The sequence below is a fragment of the Chamaea fasciata genome, unplaced genomic scaffold (assembly GCF_029207755.1).
Source record: "Chamaea fasciata isolate MVZ Bird 193981 ecotype frontalis unplaced genomic scaffold, bChaFas1.0.hap1 SCAF_8, whole genome shotgun sequence".
In the NCBI taxonomy this organism is placed as follows: Eukaryota; Metazoa; Chordata; class Aves; order Passeriformes; family Sylviidae; genus Chamaea; species Chamaea fasciata.
The window spans coordinates 35,075,968-35,100,942 of NW_027094093.1; the positions used below are offsets into that span (position 1 = coordinate 35,075,968).

The window sequence follows — 24,975 nt, forward strand, 5'->3', positions numbered from 1 at the left end:
GGAGCCGCCGCACCATGTGCCGCCACCGAGACGCGGCTTAACGCGGCACATCTTGTGGAATGATACGTTCATAATCCCGCGTCGGGGAAGATGTCTGCTCAGGGCAGGAAATGGTTCACATGGAGCCATAATAATCAGACAAATTGAGGGAAGGTGTCCTGGAACGTTAAAGGGAAGAGATGTGATGCGGCCGGGGCCGGGGTGACCGTGGGTTGGGGTGAAGCGCTTTGGGAAGCCGAGGTCTGCTGGGTGACGGAGATTTGGAGGACAATCGTCTGCTTAAAGGAATCAAGCACAAAATATGAGGAATGGGGTGTTTCATAAGAGTCGACTGTATCTTTGCCAGAGCCCTTTGCAGGCAGTAATGGACCTGACAGGGTAAGCTGTCTTTTCTCCTCCAAATGGGGACTCTCTGCAAGTCCAAAGTGTTAAAGTTCTCTAAACAATGAACTAAATGCAAGCCCGAGTGAAATATTTATTTACTTTGCCAAAAGTGAGACTCTGGTTTTGTTAAGGAGATGTGACAGAAGTAACATGGTGTTTGATGCAGGAGAGCTGACAGCGGCATGGAGTGAGCGCTGATTATCCCGAAGACACTGTCAGCCGGGATTGATTTCCACTTTCTCCGTTTATGTAACGGTTCCTGTAATACAGCTGACCCCAAATCACGTTACCTTGTCATTTCTCTGCATGGATCAAGAAGAGATGAGCTGAAAATAGCTAGGCACTGACCTTGAACTTGGCGGAGAAGCGGGAAGTGACAGCGGGGGATGCTCCGCGGGCGGCTGCTCTGCGGCCGCGGCAGCACCAGGGGGCAGAGCAGCACCAGGGATCGCAGCTGGAGCAGCTGAGCCCGGACCCACTACCCCTTTCCCCCCCTTTCCTTCCCCCCCCCTTTTTTTTTATTTTTTTTTTTTCCTTTAAAAAAATTGGGGAGATGCTAGCTAGAAGAGCAGCTGGCTCTAAAGCGTCGGCGTTCCCATCATCCGCCGCTCGAAAATGGAATTATTTGAAAGGATGTTCAACGTTAAAATGTCTCCTAACTGAATGCGCTGTTAGGAAGTTTTGCAGCCTCTTTATGGATACCCCCCTCCGTTGTTTTCCTAATATCTAGCGAAAAAATATGACATTTGCTCTATCATTAATAGAGTTTTCTACAATTTGGGTGGTTTATGAGAAGATCAATGGATTCCTCAAAGTCTAAGAATCCCTTTGAATTTCATAGAAAGCTTGGTGTAGATACATATAAAAATATTTTTAAGCTGATAGGACATCTAAAAGGGGTAAAAAGAAATTAAAGAGGTTTTCTTTTTTTATTTTCAGATGAGACACTTCTCTCTGTTGTAATGTATGTCTTGAGGGGGAAAAAATGAAAACTTGGTTGCGAAAATACTGTTTAATTTACCATCTAAAACCCATGCTTGACTTCTTTTGTTCCATGTTTTCTTTTAATCTCTTAACAGCCCTTCTAGTGTGTGTCTGATGCTGGCAGGAGCTGTGGAATCATGAGATGGCAGTGCTGGTTCTTCCAAAGGATCTGGGGTTTGGGGTGTCACTGCTTGGGGCAGGACCTTGTGAGAGCTTGGGACAGGACCAGGAACCCTGAACTCAACCTTTATTTGCCCAGAGTTCCCACTCTCACTTGTTATCACTGAGATACTGATAGGAAAGTAGATAGAGGAAACACTCAAAAAATGTTTTCTAAGGTAGTGTTGATAGTTCTACACAGAACACAGGTAAAGACAAGGTGTAAATAGGAGTTTCTTAATTAGTAATTATTGATTTTATTGTCATCTCTTGAAGAGCTGTGAAAACTCATGCTAATACCAATTTTTGTCCACATCATATAAAACGTGATGTCTTGTTTGAGAGCAGAGTGCAGGCACGGGCTGAGGTTGTAATTTCTCACTGGTAACTGGGGACTGGGGCTGTACAACCAACAGGAGCTTAGAAGAAAAGGAGCAAGAGACACCCCTCTTCATTCTTTCTATCAGAAATGTGTGAAAATGATGAAATGAGGTGAACTCTAAGAACTCTAAATGTTCCTCTCCTTCATCTTGTCTTGTTCAAACCCAAAGAACCATCATGTAGTTTAAATCAGGAGTTTGTAGCTCAAAACTTGCTTGCTCCAAAACTCTGCAGAGCTCTAAGGCAACGGAGCAGACTAAGAAAACTTGGACACAAGGTTTGAACCAGCCAGAACCCCCCAAATATTATTATTTTCTCTACCTTAACATCTGATTCAAACTGCAGTGATCCCAGTGCTTTTGTATTCCCATAATTTCAGAGTCTATACCACAAATCCTTGTGTTTTTTACCAGTAGGAAAAATTTGTTTCATGAAATCTCTGCTGATTCTGCTCCTCAGGCTTCTGATTTTTTGACTGTTTTATCCTGTAAGAAGTGTCATCCAAATATGCAGACATGTTAATGACACTGAAGTTGCCATCATGATGCTAAACAGACCAACACACTAGGAAGTTGCATCTTTTTTGATTCAGGAGTCAGATAGAAACATGCCATGATGTTAGCAAGATAATTTTATATACAGAATATTTCACTTGGCTTCCAAGAGAGCTTTCAGTTGTATTTATTTGTTGCAACCAAGTGGAGAAGGAGCTGGACTGGAATTTGTCATGTTTCCCTGGTCCCAGCCTGGACATCTGCCTGCCAAATGGATTTTTCAGTCATTTTTTCTGTTTCTCTACCTGTAAAATGGGACTGTGGAGAATGTATATTTCTTTTCCACACATTTAAGAGGCTGCCTCAGAGCTGGTTCAACTGTTATGTTTCAATCATGCTCTTTATGTAGATAATTCCATTCTCATCATATTAACTCTATTAATTAAAACAGAATTATTCCACAATTATGCTAGTGTAACTGAGAGGAGAACTTGGCCCCAGGTCCTGTACATTTTCCTTATCTATATTCTCTGTGCTTAACTGTTTCACTATTTTTCATCCAAAAAAAAAAAAAAAAAAGCAACCTTATTTTGCCTTCATCATTAATCAGTTCTCTTCCCTTGATTCTATACCCCTGTGCTTTCAGCGGCATTGGGTTTCTCTGAGGGCCCTTGTGTTCTGTACTGTATATTTCAAAAAAGTATGCTTAAAAAGTGTTGTTTAAAGGAGTCTCCCTGGGAATCTGTGTCAGTGCACACCGTGACAGGGAACATAAGCTGTGGAATTATATCCCTTTTACGCTATCTTTATTAAATACTCCGCTGCAGCTGAATTGTGGCATCGAACACATTTCCTTTCAAAAATGCCGTCAGATTTGAAATATGTAGGTACTGCAACTGAGATTATATCAAACTTCCCATAGCTAGTCTTGGGCACCTGACCTGCATAGCTTCCCACAGGGGAAAAGTAAGCTCCATTTCTTTAAATTTCCAATGAGAAGGGACATGTGTCTCCTTGCATTGAGCTACATGATATCACATCATGTGGCACCGAGTGACCCAATGCAACATGACAGGAGAGGTAAAGAACCAGGGGTTTTTTGTTTGTTTGTTTGTTTGTTTGTTTTGTTACTGCAGTGAAATATTTGCGGTACCAATGAGATGAAATGGGGATCAAATTATTTCGTGCATGCCCTAAATACATGTGCTATTGCACTGTGTATGCACAGGCTTAATAAATGTTGTTTAATGCACAGGGAAGGGGTTTTAAAGCAGACAAGAGTGTCCTTGTTTGGCAATGTGCCTATTCTTAGACAAATAGTTGACAGCAGCATTCTCCTGCCCTAAATCAGATCAAATTTCCTTTGAAGTCAACCTTTTTTTTTTTTTTTTTTTTTTTTTTTTTTTTTTTTTTTTTTTTTCAGGATCTGGTCCTGTCATGTTAACATGGCAATATTTTATTTTCTGTTTGATTTCCTGTTTGGTGAGATTCATAGCCTTAATGGAAATAGGTCTTTAGCATCCATGATTTTGTAGTTGAGGGTGTGCCTGCATAGGCACACAGCCATGGCACAGCTGGTTTGAAACCTCCCCCTTCAAAGGGCCCAGAACCCAACATCTTGAGAGGAAGAAGGAGCTTCCTTTCTCGATACAGAGCCTATTAAAAAAAAAAAAAAATTAAAAAAAATCAATTTTTTAAACTTGCATGTCACAGACCAATGCAACTAAGTTATGTTTGTTATTTTAGGACAGTACTGAATATGCCTAAACTTTGGAAGCAATTACACCTTTCTTTTTTGTGATTATTGACTCTCTGAGCTCTGCAACTTTTTTGACATACTCTGCCAGTTGCAGAAAAAAAAGTGTCTTTGAAGACCACAGCCAAAACCCAAGTAGAGTAAAAAAATGTGCTTTCCTTTCTAATCTCTGAATCTTCCCCCAGTTTTGGAATCGATTTTGAAAGACTGTGAAATCCCCATCCTATTTTCCCTTACTTCCCTCCCCTGCCCCAGAGCTCTGTAAGAAAGATTGTTCTCCTGGATATTTCATCCGTGGCCAGGACTGGAAGTGCTGCAGCTGTGATGAGAGAATCTGTTCTCATGACATCTCTAGCCCCAAGGCAGGTAGAAAACCCAGACAAGCATCCAAACTTTTGTTTGTTTATTTGGACCAAACCTGGATTTTGGACCAGCTGAGCTTCCCATCAGTGATTCTGTCATCCTTAAGAGCTCATTCTTCGTGATTGTGGTCCTGAAGTCAGACTCTTACTTTAAAACCTCATTACACAAAACCCCCCCAATGTTTAAAAATTAAAATGCCAGGTGCCAACTCTTTCCAGTAGTTGGCTACTTTAACTTTGAGCTTTCCATTTTTTATCAGCAAATGATAAACTGAAAATTCAGTGTTCCCAGTTTAGATCTTTCTCAAAATTAAAGTGTAAATCTAAAGTAGCCACCTGTAAGCACTAAAACCTGAAGACATTTGGACACAAGTTAAACAAATTGTTTAAAGAACTGACAATTGATTGCATCAGGTTTTAAGAATAACTTTGCAGGGAAGATCCAAAATTTGTGTTTTAACATTTTCAGGCCTGATTTCTTTTCTTGGTTTTTTTTCCCCCCTTTGGAGGTGGGGAGAGTTTTCTATTTTGTTTTCTAAATTTTATTTTAATCAAGAATTCAGAGAGCTGGGAAAAGAAATAACGTGGTTGTAAATAAGCTGTTGCAGAAGACTAAGGTTGACACCATCATGAAAACCTCAAAAATCTGGAAAAGGTTGGGGCAATGGGGCCCACTGTGAAAAGCATGGAGCAAGTAGGGAGCAGAGGGATCTGGAGACAAGTGGGAGGGAAGAAATGGGGTGGGAAAGGTGAATTTGCTGCGTGGAGCTGTGAATTGTGGCTGCAGGAAGGGTTGTGCTCCTGGTCTTGCGCTGGTGCTTTGTTGGCAGCCAGGGAAAAAGCTCTTTGGCAGTTTTGGGGTTTAGCTGACTGCACATCCAGGTAGGTTTGTTTCTCTGTGTATGGTGGTTTGCAGAAAATCTTTAGTTGTACTGAATTTGGCTGAAATTCCCAGTCCTCCAGTTTTGTGGGCCATATTTGTGTTGGTATAAACACGAGAGACATCTTAGTACACTCTGTCCGTCCTTTTCCCAGAATCTTTTTTGGTTTATTTTGTTCACTTTCCTCATGTAAATTCTTTCATGTTTTTTATGGCAGATGAGCCTGATTACATGAAAGTTTACCTTTCAAATACTTCCCGTTTATCACACAGTTTTCTTACCTAGAAAATCCCAATGCAGCCACTGCTAATGTTTGATAAGATTTGTACCTGGTAGATTCTAAATTACATTAATGCATAAAGGCTGCAATGCCAGGCTCCCTATTGTTACAGTTATTAAAGCTGTAACTGAAATGATATCTTTCATATTGATCTTCAGCTAGCAGCTCTTATCCAGAAGCTTTGTTTCACATTAAAGACACTAATGATTGTCTCCACAAAATGAGCAGCTTAATAGTTAGAGAAAGTTAAATGGAAAAAACCCAACTTTGATAGCCACCTTTGATAGCTCTTTGCTCCAACATCTCTCATGGCCACAAAGTGCAAGCCAAGCATTAATAGACCTTTTTAATAAAATGACTTGAAAGGAATCAATGCTATTTTTCACAAAGTCTAATTTCCAGCAAGTTATTTAAATGTTTGTATTCCTTCTGGACAGATCATGTCCTTCAGTAGCTGCCAATTTTTCCTGGAATTTCTCAGACTGTCTTCCTAGGGTTTTTAATTTTTATTTTGAGGGGTCTGGTTTTGATTTCGTGCTTTATTGAAATTTTTGTTAAAAATGAACTAAATAGAAGTCTTGTACTCTTCCAAGGCTGTCAAAATTTCCTGTAGACATAAAGCGAACAGCCAAGTGTTTGTGGGGTGGAGGGTGAAGTCTGGTTAGAAATTTACCAGGAGCCTTTTTGAGTAGGCTCAGCTACATTGGTTCCTTTGAGGCCTGTAGAGAATTCCATCTCTTTCCTTGCCTTCAGGTGAAAATGGTATCTCCTAGCAGCTGAAATTGTGATAAATGCAATGGCAGGACAGGAGGCTCTGGCTTAGGCTGGAGTTTGTGGGTGAAGAGAGTAGAACCATAAAACCACTGAATGGTTTGGGTTGGAAGGGACCATAAAGCTCATCCAGTTCCACCTCCTGCCGTGGGCAGGGACACATTCCACCAGACCAGGCTGCTCAGAGCTCCATCCAGCCTTTCCAGGAATGGGGCAGCCCCATATTATTGCACTTGCTCTCCTTTTTCACTCTTTTTAATTTTTTTTCTTTTTTCCCTGGGATTTTTGTGTAGCTTTTCTGTTAGTTTTTAGTCCACTTGTTTGTTTTGGCTTAGGGTGAGGAGCAGCTGCTGGATCTTTTCTTGTTTTCAGCTAGAAAATTATTTTCCCCAATTTTTGGATGTGACAGACAGACTAGTCTGCAGCCTAGGTATTTTCCATGAGACCATGGAGTGTGAGCAGAGAAATACATGTGAAATTTTTATATTCTCTAAGGTCATTTGTTGCACTTGAGATATGACAGGTATCTATTTAAAGACTGATATTCAAATGAAGGACTTTTTTTTTTTTTTTTTGATGACCAGCAGCAAACACACAAATTGTTCTATTTGTGTTGAAAAACAGGTTGATATTTATTATTTTACAAAAAAGAGAGGCATGGTGTGCTGACAAGGTAGAGCGTGAGGGATCAGATTAATTTGTGTTATTGTAAAATGTGGTTCAGCTGAGATCACACCCTCTGTGTTCACTGGGGGATGGCTTTTCCCTGATGAGCTCTAGTCAATCCACAGTAATGACTAAGTCAAATATCCCATATGTTAAAAGTTCATATGTGAAATCATGGGAGTGAAAAGAGAGAGGGAAAAAGAAGAGAATAATATCAATAGTAATAATAATAATTTTAAAAAGCCCAACAGAGGAGTACAATATAAAGAGTCCACAGCTACAAAATATTTCCCTCTGCTCTCAGTATCTCCTGAGGAGTCAGCCCTTATTTCTGCTGCTTTTTTTCCCAGGCTCCACTGGAAGAGCCTGGATTAAACGAATGCAGGGACATGTTTTGGCCGCTTATTATTTATTACAATTTTAGTTCCAGGTTTCAAAAACAATTAGGGAAACTGCTTAATAGGAAAATGACTCTAATTACTTGTTAATTGAGGTTATCTGCTTCACATTATTCAAAACGTAAATTGTGTTGACACTTGTACCCAGATATGATTACTTAATAAACAGACTGAAAATGCACCATGAATGAATTCACCCCCACCCAAAAGAAAAAGACATTTTATATTTTGATTCTGATTTGTTCATCTGAAAGATATTAAAAAGTATGCATACAGTTTGCAGTGAGCTCAGTTATAGCATGTTAGTACGAAAAATAAATTATATGTTTCAAACAGTGAAAAGATGAAGGACTGAAATTGAAAAGTGAAAAGGTTTATTAAGCTTGTACATAATATATTCAGGTAAGGTTTGCACACAATGCGAATGAGGTTACATGAAGTATGGTGTTACCTCTTGAATAAATAATTTAGCTGATAAATCAAGTACCTGGATCTAAAGAAATACCAATGTTTGTATACTAGCATTTATGCTTGTGTTTGATTTTGGTGACTGACAAAAGGAGTACTGCTATTAAAAAAAAAAACCAAAACAGCTCATTTGAGGACGACAGATACAGGTTTCTTAACAATATTATATTTTCCAGAGCAAGATAATTCTACAATTTAAGAATAAAACTGAAGCATCCCATTTTTCCTTTGCATTATTGTGCCTTGGGACTTCTGTGTTTTACAGAAAAATACAATCTCTATTTCTTAAAAAGTCTTAGGCCATGAATTAGATTCCAGTCACCAAATGTCTAATGATATCCAAGACCTTGTTTACATACAATGTCATTTGCCAGCCATGTCCGTGTGGGTAGGATCAACCATTTTTACAGTACTGGGTTTTGGGTGTTGTGTGATTAATTTTGATTTTTTTTTTATGATGTGGTTTGCAAACATCATAATTTCCCTGAAACCCAAAATTTTTTGTTACAAGGGGAAAAAAAATCAATAAAAATAGTTGAAAGGCAACATTTTTTTTTTAAGACATAACTAGAGAACCTGTTGACAAGAGAGATTTTGTGTATGTTTCACCTTGAAATTTCCCTGTTTGAAATGAGAGAAAGACCTCAGTTCATGCAGAGGAGCCATGATTCCAGCCTCAGGGTCTGTTCCTGGGTGTCAGACTTGGGACTATTTATTGCTGAGGCATTTTTGGAAACATGAACCACAGTGGTCAGGCAAGGAAAAAAGGACAGCAGGAAAATGGTGGAGAGTGGAAATAAATTAATTCTTCAAATTAAAGGGGCTGATTGCACATTTACAAGATTATTTGCTTTTTAATATGCAAGCATAACACTTCCACTTTGAAATTTTGGACTCGTATCTTCCTTAACTAAATACCTTTTAGAGGCATTTTCTGTAGAAACACTATTACTCCCTTCTCCTTCCTATTTTGCCAAGAAATGATGGAAAGTTGCAAAGCCCACAAGGACGGAAGTTTCAGAGCTGCGTTTGTGCCCATTAATTTTCTCTTCTATGATATTTTCCCATTTTCACTCTGTTTGACATTGAGCCCGAGCTTTGTTCCTGACTCGTAGCCTATGGCAGTGGAACGGGGAGATGAGACATCACGGAGATGTAGAGCGCACATAAAAAAGAGAAGATGTGTAAAAACTGAAATGACATGGCAGCTGAAGCAGCTTGTTGCTCAGCTTGGTTGCATGTTTGAGTGGAGCAAGCGAGGTAAATTGTGATATGTAAGAGAATAACACTCGACAGGGTGTATGGTTGTAAGGTATATGGATGCTCAATCATGTGGTGAGGCAGAAGGCTGAAGGACAAGCGCCTTCAGTGTCCGCATAGTCTGTGGATATCCGTGTGACCTACAAAACAGGGGGTGTTAGCCTCACAAAAAATATCACTTGCAAAGCAGACCCAAGCCATTTCAAGAAAATTCCGTCTGCGCCATTTGGCTACCTCCTGATCTTTCAATAATTATTAAAATAATGGCGTTTAGTGGGGGTGGGAGGAGGGGGGGAGAAAAATCACCGTCACACTTTTCTGTGTGCATTCCTCCCATAAATGATGGACTCTCACAGTAGTCTATAGGCAAACAACCATTTTCACTTCCCACTGGTTGTACTTATTAACCTATTAGAGATACGTGTGCCTTTATGCTAATTTATCTGAACATTTGCAACCACCGCTCTATCTGTGCCTGAATGGCTTTGTGTAATGGATCTGATGATCTTCAAATCTGGAGTAGGGTTTATTTAGGTCAGACTCCATTTAGATTTTTTGGATGTTTGAACTGGGAAGCAAATGGCGCTTTGTATACCAACAGTAGAACATTTTAAGATGAATTTAGGTACTTTTAGAGCCACATGGAAAACAGTTTGCAAATTCGTTTCTATGGTGATGTTTAATAAGTGACTGAAGGTATTATAATTTTGGTGGATTTATCTTCCCTTACACTTCACTGTAACACACACACACACATGCTTAAACCTCCAAGGTGCTTAAAAAATCACCGTGTCACAGTACACCAGCCTGCCTCTGCCTTCCTGGCTGTATGTGCACCTGTGTAAATGAGGGAAAAGATCCCATTTTTGATTAGGTGACTTTCCTCACAGATAAAGAGGTGATTCCATAAAATGCAGGTGTAGTGCAAAATCAACTTCACTATTTTAGCGCTTTAAGCTGTAGAGTCCAGATAGCTTTTGTTCTATCTATAAGGTGCACTGTGCATTCAGCAGGTTATAAATCTATAGTCACTGAATCAAGGCAGTGACAAACTGGGCTATATTGGCTAATTGAATGATTTTTTGTAATGGCACTTGTTAGAGGCAAAGACAGGTCCTTTACACAGTGAAAAACAGAAAGAAGTGTATAAAATCTTCCTTACAACCAACTTCACCCCAGGTTTTGCACTCTGAGGGAAATCCTACAAGCCCTGCAGTGACAAAACTGATGCATTCCCTGTGTCCTGAAGGTTTCCTAATTCTTTCAGTTCTGAACTCTGTGCACAGGAATAATTTCAATAAACTTGTTTTATCTTTATTTTTAAGAGCTTAATTCTGTGCTGTTACAGGCTCACTGCTTAGATGATGAGGCTTATAACACTGATGCGGAAAAAAACAGAATAATGAATAAATATTTGTGGGGTTTTGTGTTTGTGATTTGTTTCGTGTTTTCCTAAAATCACTTGGTTTGATTGTGAGAAACTGATGATGAACTTTCTATCCTATTAATGACTAAAAGCATGTTGAATGGTAATTTCAAAAGAAATTAGCACTATTTGGCTACATTTTAGGAAGCCTAAATGAATGTTTTACTAGAACTTTACGGAGTTTTCTGAGGTGGTCCATGCCCGTTCATTTAAATTGTAAATATATAGTTGTCATGGAAATTACAAAATTTAGAAAAGGGGCAATCATTATGCTAGTATTCAGAAAGGGAAAATAGCATGACTTGGAAAATTTTGCAGTCAAATTATCCTATAAGAGTATTTAAGGTCAATTAATGGAGAAGTATTCCAGGGTTCATTAAAAAAAAAAATAGAAATAACATTGATGTCAATCATCATAACTGAGCAAACAACAAATTAAAAAAAAAAACCCACAACCAAAAGGATTATTTTTTGATGTAAGTCTGGTTGGAAAAGGAGCCATACTTGTGAAGTGCAGTGAAAGTTTTTAAGTCACTTGACTTAATAGTACGTGACATCCTGATTAAATATTAGTTATATGCTGTATCAGTGAAGCACACATTAAATGGATTAAGAACTGATTAATTTACACGTTTTGGAAAGTAGTCCCTGGGGAATCATCATCAACTGGGTGAATTTTTAGAGTTGTTCTCCAGGGACTAGTATTAAGCTTGACACTAATCACTCTTTTTATCCATGATATGGAAGTAAATAGAACAGTTCTAATAACATTTGAAAATAAAGCAAAGATTGATGGACTGGCAAATAGGTCTGGGTAAAGGCACTTGTGGAGAGTGATCTGGGTGGCTTAATGGCTGTGAGTGCATTTTAATTTATCCAAATGTATGTATATATGGGAAACGGGCCGTGCTGCACCAGAATTAGGAACTGTGTTCTGGGATTTTGCTGTAAAACATAGCTCTTGTGGGTGCTTGGGATCAAGAAGTTTGAGCTGACCATTGTGAGTGATAATGAAGCAGGGAGATGGCAAATGCTCATGTCTGTCTGTGGCACTGATGAGTAGAATGTCAAAATAGTGACTCTAAAATAATGAGGATTATGCAACAACAACAAAAAAAAGTGAGTTTAGAAAAATTGTCTTGACAATGAAAGATCTACAGACCTCAGCATATTTAAATTATTGAAAGAAATTGAAAGGTGAATTATTTCCTACATTATGGGACAACACTGGGCACCAAAGAGTTCTTTAATGTAGTGGGAAATGGGTATGCAAGATGAAATGTCAGGAAGTTGGAACCCCCCCAAAATGAAATGAGAAATACAGCAGATTTTGCAAAAGGCTAGTGGGAGACTACCAAGAGAATTGGTAAATTCATCATGTTTTCGTGCCTTCAACCAAGAAATGTGTTCCCTCCAGGGAGATATCAGAGAGGAATATCCAGCATATGCTTAGTCCAGCATAGTTTGGATAAAATATTTATATAAACATTTTCATAAATGGTGCCATCTTGATTCCTCATCCACGTATGTCATGAGGTGGACAAGCAAAGTGATCCAGTGGCAGGTGCTATTTGAAAGCTTTTGCTGAACTGGGAGTGAAAGAGGAAGAAACCAAGCACAAAAGTGATAAATCAAAGCCTTTCCCCCTACATTACATGATCTACATTTGTGACTTTGCTGAGAGTGTGATATATATGTATGTACAACATGATATGTGGACTGAAATATGCAGTTAAAGTCCTCTTCTCGTGTGCCACCAGACCTTCTAACAATTTTTGTTTCGTTTGCTTTTCATTTGTTTTGTTCATTTGCTTTCTTGAGTTGCTGGATTGTTGTTTGGATTTTTTAATGAATTATATAGATGCATAATTTTGGTGTTTTTAATAAGGTAAATTACTTCTCTGGAGTAAGTGCTGTCCTTATACACCTCCCACATCTTGGATGGCAGTGAATGATCTTTGTATTGCTGATGGTATTTTTTTCTTAACGTTTTGAAAAATAGGTGACTTTTTTCTGTCAGAACAGAATTAGGAAAATCAAATCAGGGGCAATTTTCAGTCTGTCTAGACGTTTCAGAAGTTTCAAACAGGATAATTCCATTTCTTCCTTCCTTTATCTGCTGTGTTAGTGTTATGTGGCTTGCTGTCAATGTGATGCCACAGGAGTAATATCAGGAGGTCCAGTGTGCTTGGATCAGGAATATTCCCTGTCCCCAATGTTCTCTTCAGGACATGGCCCTACTTGTGGAGTAGATTTTTTGAAATGTTTCTATGTTTCTGTAGGGTAAATAATGAAATAGCACTTAAGCAATATGAAGAATAGCATTTTGCAACTGTAGTTTTAATTTTGCCAAGACACAAATAGATTGCACTTTTTTTTTTCTTTTTTTTCTTTTTTTTTTTTTAATGTGTATGACAAAGAATCTCATCAAGAATCCTGATACAAATTTGAAGAACTAACTTTGGTATTTGAAAAACCCCCAACCAAGCCCTAGCCTTTACATCATCTTAGTTTTACTGTGTCAGCAGGTTGTGGTGAAAATGCTAAGATATTAATTTTGTGTGAAATGAAGGCAAATTGTAAGTGGAGAATCCCTGAGCTGGGTAGCAGCACTAGCAATCACTGCTGTCCTACCTGGTTTGCTGCAAGGTTGTGATTAAATATAAAACTGAGAAATCTCCAAGGAATAGGGGAGAAAAGTTAGGCTTTTAAATATTTTCATTCTTTTCCTAGCTGAATATCATGGTGTCAAATCTAATGGGAGGGAGTTGTCCTGCTAATTGACCTTTGCAAAATTAGCCATTTGCTTAAAAAGCTACTTGAAGTAGATCAGTTATTATCTTGATTACTCTTTCTTTCACATTAACTTTTATAACGGCACCTGGGAAAATCTGTTTGAAAACTTTGCTTCATTCTTTCTTGTGCTGCATCTGTAATTTGGTCCTCTTGACAATGCTAATAAGCAAAACTGACTTTTTTAAGAGACTGCAGGTCTTGGTGGTATGAAAGACTAATATGAGCCAACAGGACCGGGGAAAAAGTATTCACAAGCTTATTCAGGTTATTAGTGCGAAGGGAAGGGAGAGCAGGTGGCAAGTTAGATGGTCATCTAGATATTATCAATCTGACAGGTATCCAAGTGGTTCTGTATTACAGTCTCTAATTTTAGTCTCTGAACAGTTTTTAATAAGATTTAGCTATGGGGTTGTCAGCCGTGACCTGTGTTAGAAGATATTCCTTTCAATCACACAAAAAGGTTCTTTGTGAAAATTTCTGCACTGAGGAAAACAAAGGACTTTCCATTGTAAAAGCCAATGTTTCACCTCTGCTTTGCCTGGAATCAACTGCCGAGAAGCTAGAAATGAGGTGGTCTTCGTGGTTTCTTTTTCCTCCGGATTAAAGAAGTTCAACTAAGCTTAATAATCAGAGAAAATCACTTTTTATTCCGATTCTTTGATTTTTTTGTCACCGGATGTTCACAGCGACTCTTTTGGCTTGCGCTCTGTATAAATCTAATTTCATCCTGGAGCCAGGACTTTTTCGGCACCGCTCCCGTGCAACTTGGACACAAGGATTTGACAATATGTCCAGACCCAAACAGATCAAGCCGCCACACATGAGTGATTCCATGGAGCATGCTCAAAGACAAGACTGATGTCTCCGTGCAGCAAACAATTCTCTGGGGTAGGGACAGCGCGCTCAAATCCAGTCACCCCAGAGTAAACACTAAGTTAGACACAGCTTAAATGTGCCTCCAAGCACAGGTTTTCACTGCTGATTCAATGAGAGCCCCCAAGCCTTGTAGATTTATTTTTCTTTCCAGCCTGCTCGCACATGCCCAAAATTGTTGGAGCATTGTTGGGGTGCACTCAGCGAGGGGAAGAAAAAAAGAGTAGAAAGCACTTGTTGGAATAATTTTATCAATATGTTTCACGAGTATTTACAACTCAGTTTCCTTGTTTTCCCTTAATGTTTGTAAGGCTGATAGTTAGTTCACCGTGGTGTTGGTAGGAAGGAGGATTCCTGAAAGACTACACTGGAAATACTCTCTGCTTGAGCGCTCTTTGATTTCCCCCTCCCTCCTTCTTCTAAAAGTCCAGTTCATCTAATCAAAGAGCAGAATCTCTGTGTCTTTTCTGATGCCTCCAACACAGCGTATGAAGAACAACAAAAAAACGGATGGCCTGTGGAAATACCTTGGGATTTGTAAGCCCAAAGTTCAAATAATTTCAATAAAAATATACATAAAATACATCTTTTTGGAATAGTTAACAAAGTATTAATTTTTTAAGTAGCTTATTTCAAGCAATAAAATAATTGCTGTTTGTTGATCTGCTGTTAATTGAACTAGGGAAGAAAACGATACTTTAATTTTAAATTGCCGCTCTGTCCTAATATAGCTGCAATAAGGTTGATTTTTGGACTTGGAAAAAAAAAGAAGAAAGAGAAACTTTTCTTATCTAGCAAATGATCTGAGATTATATAATTTAATGATTTAATAATTTTTGTTACCAAGTAGAGTTTTCTCAGTTGTTGTTTCAAAGGGCAATGACACAATTTATAATGGACCTTTGTTAACATGACTAATTTTCTATCTACCTTTGCTGGTGCCATGGCTTCCTACGGAATATTGTGTGCTCTGTGGCGTATATGGAATGTGTGTTGAAGTTTAGACAGGTCTGGGTTTAGTTCACCCTGCTTTTGGTACGATTTGGTTTTGATTTTTTGTACACTTTGGCTACTGAGTGGTGTGCAGTACTCAAGGTAGTTTTAAGGGAAATTGGGTATCAGAAGTGGGGATCAGGGTAACCCAGGCAGTGCTCTGGCCAACGCGGCCATGGCTGTGCTGCTCTGATGCTTGAGCCACTTTGTTCCCAGTTAACCTGGGTGTCCCTGTACTGCCATGGGCAATGGAGAGTATATACTTACACAGGAATCCTTGCAAAATTTTGTATCATTCCACTTTGTATTCCCCCCCCCCAAGTACATCTTTCCCCCCCCCTTTCCATTCCTGGCACATATATGTCCACAGGTGTTATTAAGTGTAGGGTAGCATGTGGTGCCCATGCTTCAGTGCTATTGCAGAGGAAGGACTTCCTACAGGAAAAAAATGATCACTTTCAGTATTTTGCAGGCTGCCCATCTAAGCCCATCATTGCCTGGCATCTACACACTAAGGGCAAGGATCCAGCGAACTTGTGAGTGGGCACCATGCCATCTGAACAGATGGGCATGGAAGTAGGCAGCCAGTAGACCATGTATGTGCATCAACTGTGGGTGTTGAGGGCAAGATTCCCAGTGGAGAATGTCCAAACAGCTGTCTGGCCTGAGCCAACATGCCTACGACCAAGCAAAAGTGCCATCCCTAAATCCTGCTGAGTTGGATTAACCTTCAAAAATAAAAATTGCTTCTGCGGTAGCATAAGGTGAGTTTTTGGCTTGTTTAAATGCGAAAGGAGGAATTAGGTAGTCAGGATAAAGAGATGTGCTAATGTGGGGTCCACTAGAGAGGACTGAGCATTTGTCTAGGAATATTAATATTATTTTCTACAAGGGTATTTATGTGGCAAACAGCAACGGATGACTTGCAGGAGTGTGACATCAATGTTAATTATGCTTTTCTGTAAGACAGTCCTTTCAGGAGAGAGCTTTTGAGAGCATTTTGATTGTAGTGTATGTGCTGGATGTGATGCTGTAAAGGCAATTCTTGTATTTGTTTTTGCACATTTACTTAGTAAGTTTTAATGATATTTTTTTTTTTGCTTTCCTTTTACCCTGAGACTACAGTTCTGGGGTGCAATTTCAGGTCAGAGTTGCTGACACAGTTTGCTGTCACAGCTGAGTTCTCACATTTATTGTCTTTATTTTTCTAAGATCCAAAGGGGACATGAAAAGATAATCTATCATTACTCTATGTCTGTATTTACTTTGATTTTTACCTCTTATAGCCATAACATCAAAGAGCAGTTTTGCAGACATAGATGTCAGAGGCAAAGAACAGTGAAGCTCTGATAGTTATTGCATTTTTATTCCTGCTGTTTTTACTCCATATTTCCTCTACCATTGCTGCACTACTCATCTGTAATTTTACCAGATCACCTGCAATAGTTTAGATAAATATATTCAAACATCACAGGGAACCAAAAGTAATGACTGTGTGATGAATAGAAAGATCAGAATAGAAAACTTATCAATACATTAGATTTCATAATATACCTTTTTATGCATGGCTGGATGAATGCTGTCACAGCGTGTACATTGCTGCATTTTGTTGCATATTACAGGCTGCAACAGAAAAGGCAAATAGAAATATATCAAAAGTCTCACTTTTAATGTTCTTTCCTGGAATCGATGAGGATTGTATTTAATGCAATTAAGGCATATTGAAGCTTAGAGACTGGGTTCCAGTTTGATTTCCAGTTGGAAATCCTGCGGATTAGAGGCAGCACAGCTGTTGGTTCCTTTGTGATAGTTGGATCCCCAGGTACACAAATCCAAGTGACCCACAGTCAAATTTAGAGCAGCCCCAGGATTTCTTGAACACATATGGGTGGTAAGAACCTTTTGTAGCTGTCTCTTCCTCTACATAGGCTTTTGGCACTTCTCCTGCTCCTGAAAATGCTAAAAATGAAGCCAACTACATCAGCTGGGACTCCCTCAAAGCAAGGATCAATTGGACAAATTTCAAAGGCCATTTGAGTGACTAGAGAGGAACAAAAGGGCTCCCACTCTAGGGAAAAACCTGCTCCTGGGAAACAGCAAGCCATTAATGGAAAAAAGTACCAGTGAAGGCTGATTCTTGGGCTTAAAATATTAGCCCAAACTGGATACCCCAAATTTAGAGCACTCCTCCAATAATTTGGGGAAAGAAGGCAACATAGTTTCAAACAGCCTCTGCTTTTTAATCAAACTTGTGATTAATGATTCTCTGATCACAGAGAATGAGCTCATCTTAACACTGGGCTGAAATTTAAACTAGGAGCTGAGTAATTATTTTGCTCTTCTTTGGTGAATGAAGATAAATGGAGTTACTCCCCCAGCAGAGGCACCGAGGTGCTTGTCTACAGCAAGTCCTGAAGCCAGGGAGCAGCACGCCCACGTGGTTATATTGCCTTGATAAAAAATACCCACCTTCACAGTCTCGGATACAAAGGAGGACCCTCGCACTGTGGGAAAGGTCTATAGGATTCTGATTTATTAGGGAGCAAGAGGTCAAGGGAAGCAAAACCATTATCATTATTTTCAGAGGCTCTGGAGATGTGAGCTGAGTGTAGAGGGCAGTGTGCTCAAAGGGAGGCATGCAGGGCGAAGGCAACACAGCCCTGCTTGCTGCTTTTCCTCTTCCCCCCGCCGGTCTCAGGCTGCAGATCCTGCTGAGAGTATGTCATATGTAGCATAGGCCTGTGAGGACTGTGAAGTGGTTTTCTTATTAAATGATGCATGGAGAGATTATCTGGTCTGTAGCCAGCGCACAAAAGCTCCGTCCATGCAAGTTCCTATTCCCGAGCAAAGCCTTCGGTCACCTGCGTGGTAATGAGGTTTTGGGAGCCTGGGGATGGAAGGTGAGGAGCAAATGTGGGCTGGTGGGGGCAGGACTGAAACTGCACTTTGTGCCTCTCTCTCCTGCAAGCCTTAGAAAAAAGGCAGAGAAACCTAATGTCATATTATACTGCCTTTAGTCTCATTACCTTTCTCCCTGAAGAAACCCCTTTGAGACAAGAAAGGGAGAAAAAGAAAACATGAACCATGTGGCTCTAGCGTAGTCCTCAGGAGGATGGTGCTAGGAGGGCTCCAGAGCAAGGCAGGAGTGCCAGTGGCTGTGGGCACAGAGCCCACTGGGACATGGAGCTTTCCCCAGGGCTGAGAGGGGTCTTCTGCTGAGTGATGACACTGCTCAAATGCCCTGGGAGCAGTGTGGGGAGGGAATGGGAGAGCTATTCATTCTGTTTCTTGACATCCTCGGTTTCTTGATAATGGACAAAACTTCCTTATCTGCTGAGATGAAATGAATAGAATTGAATACAGTCATAAAATAGTATGTGGCTTGGAAGGGACCATATATGCCATCCAGTGCCATGGGCAGGGATATTTTCCACTTTCCCAGGTTGCTCCAAACCCTGTCCAACCTGGCCTTGGACACTTCCAGGGATAGGGCAGCCACAGCTTCTGTGGGCAACCCATGCCAGGGCCTCCACACCCTCGGGTGAGGGGAGGATTTCTTCCTGACTCTGTCCTCTTCACTTTGAAGGATCTCCCAATTTTCATGTCAGGAAATGCCCTTGAAAATGACAAAGGGGCATCTCTGAGTGGGGAGGCCTGTGGGATTTTCTCAGTGCCTTTCACAGCTGACATGAAATCATATCATAGCTCAGCTGTTTCCAAATAATTTCTCTAGATAACGATGGACTTGCCATACTGCCCAAGACCGGATCTTGAAAACAAGTCACTTTGAGCATGGCAGTGAGTGAAATGTTACAGGATTCTCCTCGCCACTGCCATTGCCTAGGTGTCTTTCAAGGGACGTGGCCATTAAGAAATGCTACAACACATTTTTGTTAAGTTTCTTTATCTAAGCGATTATGAGCTGTCACTGCAGTTTGGGAGTGACTGGGAGCCGAATGATCACAGACATCAGTAAATCAGGTGTCACCCCTTCTTCTCTGTGGTCTCCACAAAAGTTTATGTGACTAGTTTGTACTTTTATTGCAAAACTTTCAAGCTGCCACCAGTAAGTTCGATCCTGTAAAGAATGGAGTGTTCTGGCCCTGATCCAGAAAAACACTTAAAGCCACTGCAGAGTGCTTTGCTGGATTGGGTCCAGAGTGGAGCATCAGGCAGGGGTACAGGCTCCACAGTAAGGGATTTCTCTCTTTTTTTAGTTATTTATAAAGGCATCTCCACATACATGATTGCAGGGTCGGCAGGATGAAGCAAAACAACAGTTAGAGCCCTAAAAAGAAAGGTCAAACCATGAACAGCATTGAAATGGTTTTGGGAGAAATCTATCAAACCCTCCACAAGAACCTTCTCCTTGGCAAAACAGTATTGTGAATGATGGAGGAAACAGCAGGTAGATGCCAGTTTAGGGTTTCTCATCCAAAGCAGAGCTCTGTTGGACCAGGTGCTGCTTGTTTGAGAAAACCATGGTTTTCCCAGGCTACTTGTAGGTGGTGTTTGTGGATAAATAATCTATGGTAAATAACTTACTTGACAATCTTGAAAGCCACCTAGAAAGGTCATACAATTATCTTAATTACTTAGGGATACAAGTGAATTCAGAATGACATTTCAGGAAATAATTAATTGTCTGTACTTTGCACTGGAGCAGCATTTTGAGTAATGCTGGTTGGTTTTGTTAGGTTTGGTTGAAATCAGAAAGAATTCTGCTGCTCCTCGTTGACGAGATGAATTAGGTTAGAAATATGCCTGCAATGGGAAATAAAAAACAAATGGATCCCCCAAGTTTCTTTTTAAATCAATGCCACACTGTGTGAAGAGAGAGTAGTGCTGACTTGGCCATGATGAATCCCCAGGAAAAAAAAAAGAGGGAGAATTTAAAGAACAAACAGGAACACAGAGAGGAATTAAATGAAACATCAGGTTCCTGTGTTTTACCCCCATGTTAACACATCAGTTGTCAGATGATTGTTCCTTCACATGGGGGTACCAGGCACATGGAATGGAGGCTTTGCCTTTGTGGGAAGGATGGTGACGGATCAGTGCCTAGATGCTGAAATAACTCTGGTAGGAGATGGATCCCCTTTAGCTAAGGGAAGGGGGGGGCTGCTCAGGCTGAATTTAACAAAACCAGACTTGCCCACAGACTTGCAAGCGCGTTCAGAGTGGATTTTTAGTGCTGCAGGTGACATTGTTGCTGACTGAAGAATGTTCATCAAATCAGAAAACTGCTGATAAGCTGCCTTTCCCAAAAAGGGATCTCACGAACTTCTCCTGTAAATCTCTGCCTTTCATCGTACCCTGGGAGGTGAGGTAGAGGGCTTGTGACAGATATTATTTAGGTTTTTCTTGAGTTTATTAGGGTAATCAAATGAAGCTATGGAGGAAAAAAAAAATCTCAACCCATCTCCTTTATGGTCTGTCTATTAAAAGCTGAATGAAAGAATGAAAATAACAGAGCCTACACCTCCCTTTGAATATTTTTGGTACTTCATTGAAAATTTTGCATATGTTCAAACATGGCCATCTTGTCCACTGTCACCCAGCTCCTGCTGAGAATATTTTAACTTTCAACTGGATTTATCTTAAGGGAAGTGATGTAACTAACTCATTCAATGGTATCTGCAAAATATATTTAAGACCAAATTTCTATCAGTCCTGCTGGATTTTTTTTTTTCAAATCAGTCTAAAGGAATATATTTTCTCTGATCCTACCATTTTTAAAAAAAATGTTGTTTTGATTATTTTTCTTTAAAGATCTATTTTGAAACTAAAAGGCTGGTAGAAATCAGTAAGAACTTTATTGAAGTTTAAATTAATTCCATTTGTGAGCCAAATAATTGGGGTGTTTTTCCAGAAGAGCAGGATTTTAGCTTACGTAATTGTGGATTTTCATTGTATTTCTGTAAATAGGTTCAGATTTGGGGGCTTGAGGACCTTCTTTGCATGAGATTGCACATTGGTGGGCTACCAAAAAGAAACACTTTTTTTTTAGCAAAAGTATCAATCAAATAATTGTGTAAGAGGTTTATTCTTTCCCTTGCCTTCATGCAGTTTTCCCTAAGATTTCTTCTTTGCATGGACAAAGAGGTTTCTTAAAGGGCACAGTTTCATCCATACCTGGAATTTTATTTTCCAGAATTGTTTAATATTTCCTGGAAGCACTGAATAGCGACTTTTAGTTATATTACCCCAGTAATTTGCTAGGCCTACAAAAACCAGAACTTTTTACTCATTTCTTCCTACTGCTGCAGATGGATTTGCGGCTCAGGATAAATTCTTTTTCACCAATAATCAAACGTGGGCATTTCTTTCACTAACGTTGTGATCGCTGAACCAAAGAGCAGCCAAGAGCTCTGCTGGGCGCTCCACACTCCACGACGTGTCACACAGGGTCCCCAAACAGCCACGTGGGGCTCCTGGAGAGAGCAGCTGAATGTCTGACAGCACTGTGGAGTGCTGGTGTGCCTCGTTATTCAATCTGGATGAGTGAAGGATGTATTTGGGAAGCCATGGCCGGGCAATGAGCTCCGCTGTGTGTTAAGGAATAATTAGAATGTGGGGCATCTGGGTAAGACAAAGTTCCTGTGATCTAGACCTGAATAGTTTAGCTGTATGTCTCGGGCACTATAGAACCTTCAGAGTTGTCTAGCAGTGAAGATTAAGAAAAAGATAAATTGAATTAATTTATTTTGAATTTATATGCATGCATCTCTGCCTGCATTAATATTAAGCTCCATCCAAAATCTAAATAGAAGGACTGTAATCTTAGAAGTTCTCTCAATAGCATCAGCAAATCATTCTTGTTTATCCTACATGCTAATAAAACAGGAACATGACACTCCTGAAAACAAGATTGCAAAATACAGAAAATGTGGTCTGACATTTTTTTTCTCCCCAAAGGAGGGACTGCCACTAACTAAAGTATTTCTTATGAAAGCTCGATTGCTTAAGATGCAGAATATTAAGAGAGAAAAACACTTTAGGACACAGCCATGTCACCAGCTGTTACTCACCCTTAATGAAATTGTTAAGTGATATTCTTCATAAATAGGTCAGAGAAACTTTTGAATTGTGAAGAATGTTTTATCTCTTTCTTTGAAATGTTTGTATTAAATTTAGAACTGGTAATTCATTAAGCTCATTAGCTTTGACTAGGAGAGTAGAGCAATATCTAGGATATAGATTTCAAGGCTTAAAAACCTTAGTGCTTACAAATAAACATGAAAGCAATGTGTGGAGAAAAAATATGGGATCATAATATGTTTAACTGTTTTTTGAGCGTGGCCCTCTGGATTAATTAAGAACATTTTCTATATTCAGACACTTGAATATAAACAGAATATATTATGACTTTTGGTTAACTCTCTTTTAATAGGGAAAAAGAGAATGCATTATGATGAATACAGTGGAAACTAGTTTTGACTATATTTTGTTGTTTGCTTTGTGGCTTCATCTAAAAGAGGAAATAATCACTGAATTTTACAGGATCTCAGCTCATAATTATATATTTTTTGATTTATATTGACTTTAAGCAGTTATATATATATATATATATTTATTTATACACACACACACTTGCACACACTTTTGAGTGATCTGTCCTTTGTTGCAGATTTTTGAGGAAGTAAAATGCTGTTGAACTCTGCCAAATGCTTGATTTGTGAAGTAACCTTTATTTAATTTTAATAGTTTCTGGTATAAAGCAATATTTTTTTCAGAATTAAGTCACAGTTGATTAAATTGTCCTCCTCAAAGAAAAGGGAGAATTGGAAGGAATCAAGGACTCAGTATTTGGGAGCAATTGTAGAGTCAGAGTCCAGTATTACTGTAACCTTTCAGTCATGGGGACTTTAGAAACAGCCTTTAAAGCAGTTTAAACTTGCTGGATTTTTGTGTTTGATCCCAATTGTTTTCTGGTTTCTTCACTGACTTGCTTTTTGTGGCCTCGAGGTTAAAATCAGTGGCTTTCCTATTTCTCTAAAATGGGTTAAGAGCACCTAACCAGTTAAACCATTTTTGAGATTCCTAATGAGAAAAAAAACCCCATAATTTAGGTGGTTATTATTATCAGCTGATTAATTTTTAGCTAAATTTGCCGAAGTGACATCACAAAGAAACACATTTATACCAGAGTTTTATACCAGAGTATATCAGCTGTACATTTTAAACACCCAAGGCTCAGAGGAAAACCAGAGAGAAACCCCAAACCACCACCCAGAGCATGCCGTGTGTGCCCTGTAATTAAATTTGTTGGTCCATCTTTACCTGCATGTGTTTGAATCCTTTCTGAATGCAAATATTTCTTCTTCTTTTACAGATAAGTCGTCACAGAAGAAATCTTTCCCAGCACAACCTGACGTTTGCAGACATCATCAGTACCCAGGACCCCACAGTAAGAAATTGCTCTCTAGAACTGATAAATCTCTCTGGTTATTTTAAAGGTTTATAACATAAATGTTGCACTTGCTTTACTAAAGAGTGAATACATGAGCATTCAGATGCCTCAGGATGCAAAGGGATGTGAGGGACTTTGTTTAATCAATAAAAAGCATAATTTCAGAAGGTACAAATTCATTTATATGACTTGACTTTGCTGTTAATCCCGTTGTACTTGTCTGAGGTTTCATCTCTGCTAATATTTGGTATAAAGGAATGTGATGAAGTCTTTGTCCTCTCTCTGCCCTTATTAAGGTGTTTTTAATTTCAGTATTAATTTGTGTAAGAAATATTATAATAAAATTAAAAACAATAAATTCTTGATGTTAGAAGAATCTAGGGGGAATGAGAAATAGATGTTTGTCAGCTAAAATAAAATGAATATGCAAATACAAATTCATTAAAGAAAGGTTCAGCAATACCGTTACTTACACAAACTTTTCAGGATTAGGTACATTCAGAAGGTTTGAATTCCACTCAAAAAAATTATAAAATCTGGATGTGACACAGTGATAATTTTGTTTCCTTATAGTTTCTAACAATATTAGCTCATGACAACAAGGGTCTTTTTTTAAAATTCTTATTTAGAAACTCAAATATTTGCGCTACGTACTCTCATCTTTACTATTCTTCTAAAAACAATTTAATAAACAAATCAACACAAACTCCACAAAATAATTCCATTTTCCTATTTCTGTGCTAATTCTTCAGGGCATTTTGGGTCACTTTCTCAACCTTCCACATGTTGAAAAGGTGCAGGAAGGGCAGCAACTTAACAGCAGATGATGGTATTTATTGAGACAGAAACAGAATGTATCATTAGGATATATTTGGAATTATTTCAATCCAATATCATCCATTTGCAGATGCATTACAAGTTGACCCTGAGCTGTTCTAAAAGTGTTTTCTTGGAAAAAAAGTAGCATAGAAAAGGGGATATTAACAGATGCTAAACAAGGGGAATGGAGCACCCCAAACAGAAATTATAAAAATAGTGGGGTCATCCTAGATATATTTTTATTTGACTTTGTGGTAGGTTTTTTTTCATAATTCCATGTGTGCCCTTTATATTAATTACAGAGAAAACTGTGCACATTATCAATTAGAAGTGGCCATGCTAATTTTATTTCAGGACAGCACCTCTACTAATTCAATTAAAGCAATATATGTGAAAGGAGTTTTCTTAGCA

The 24,975-nt window shown here is 39.1% G+C and overlaps 1 protein-coding gene across 3 annotated transcripts in view; it reads left to right on the plus strand.

Moving 5' to 3' along the window:
- The window catches only part of ARHGAP15 (Rho GTPase activating protein 15), a 324,791-nt gene that overhangs the window by 23,150 nt on the left and 276,666 nt on the right, over positions 1 to 24,975 (plus strand). For all 3 annotated transcript variants that reach the window (XM_066190404.1, XM_066190406.1, XM_066190405.1), the window contains one exon: positions 23,668 to 23,742. In XM_066190404.1, coding sequence (XP_066046501.1) covers positions 23,668 to 23,742 — 75 coding nt within the window. The remainder of the gene's footprint in view (positions 1 to 23,667; positions 23,743 to 24,975) is intronic.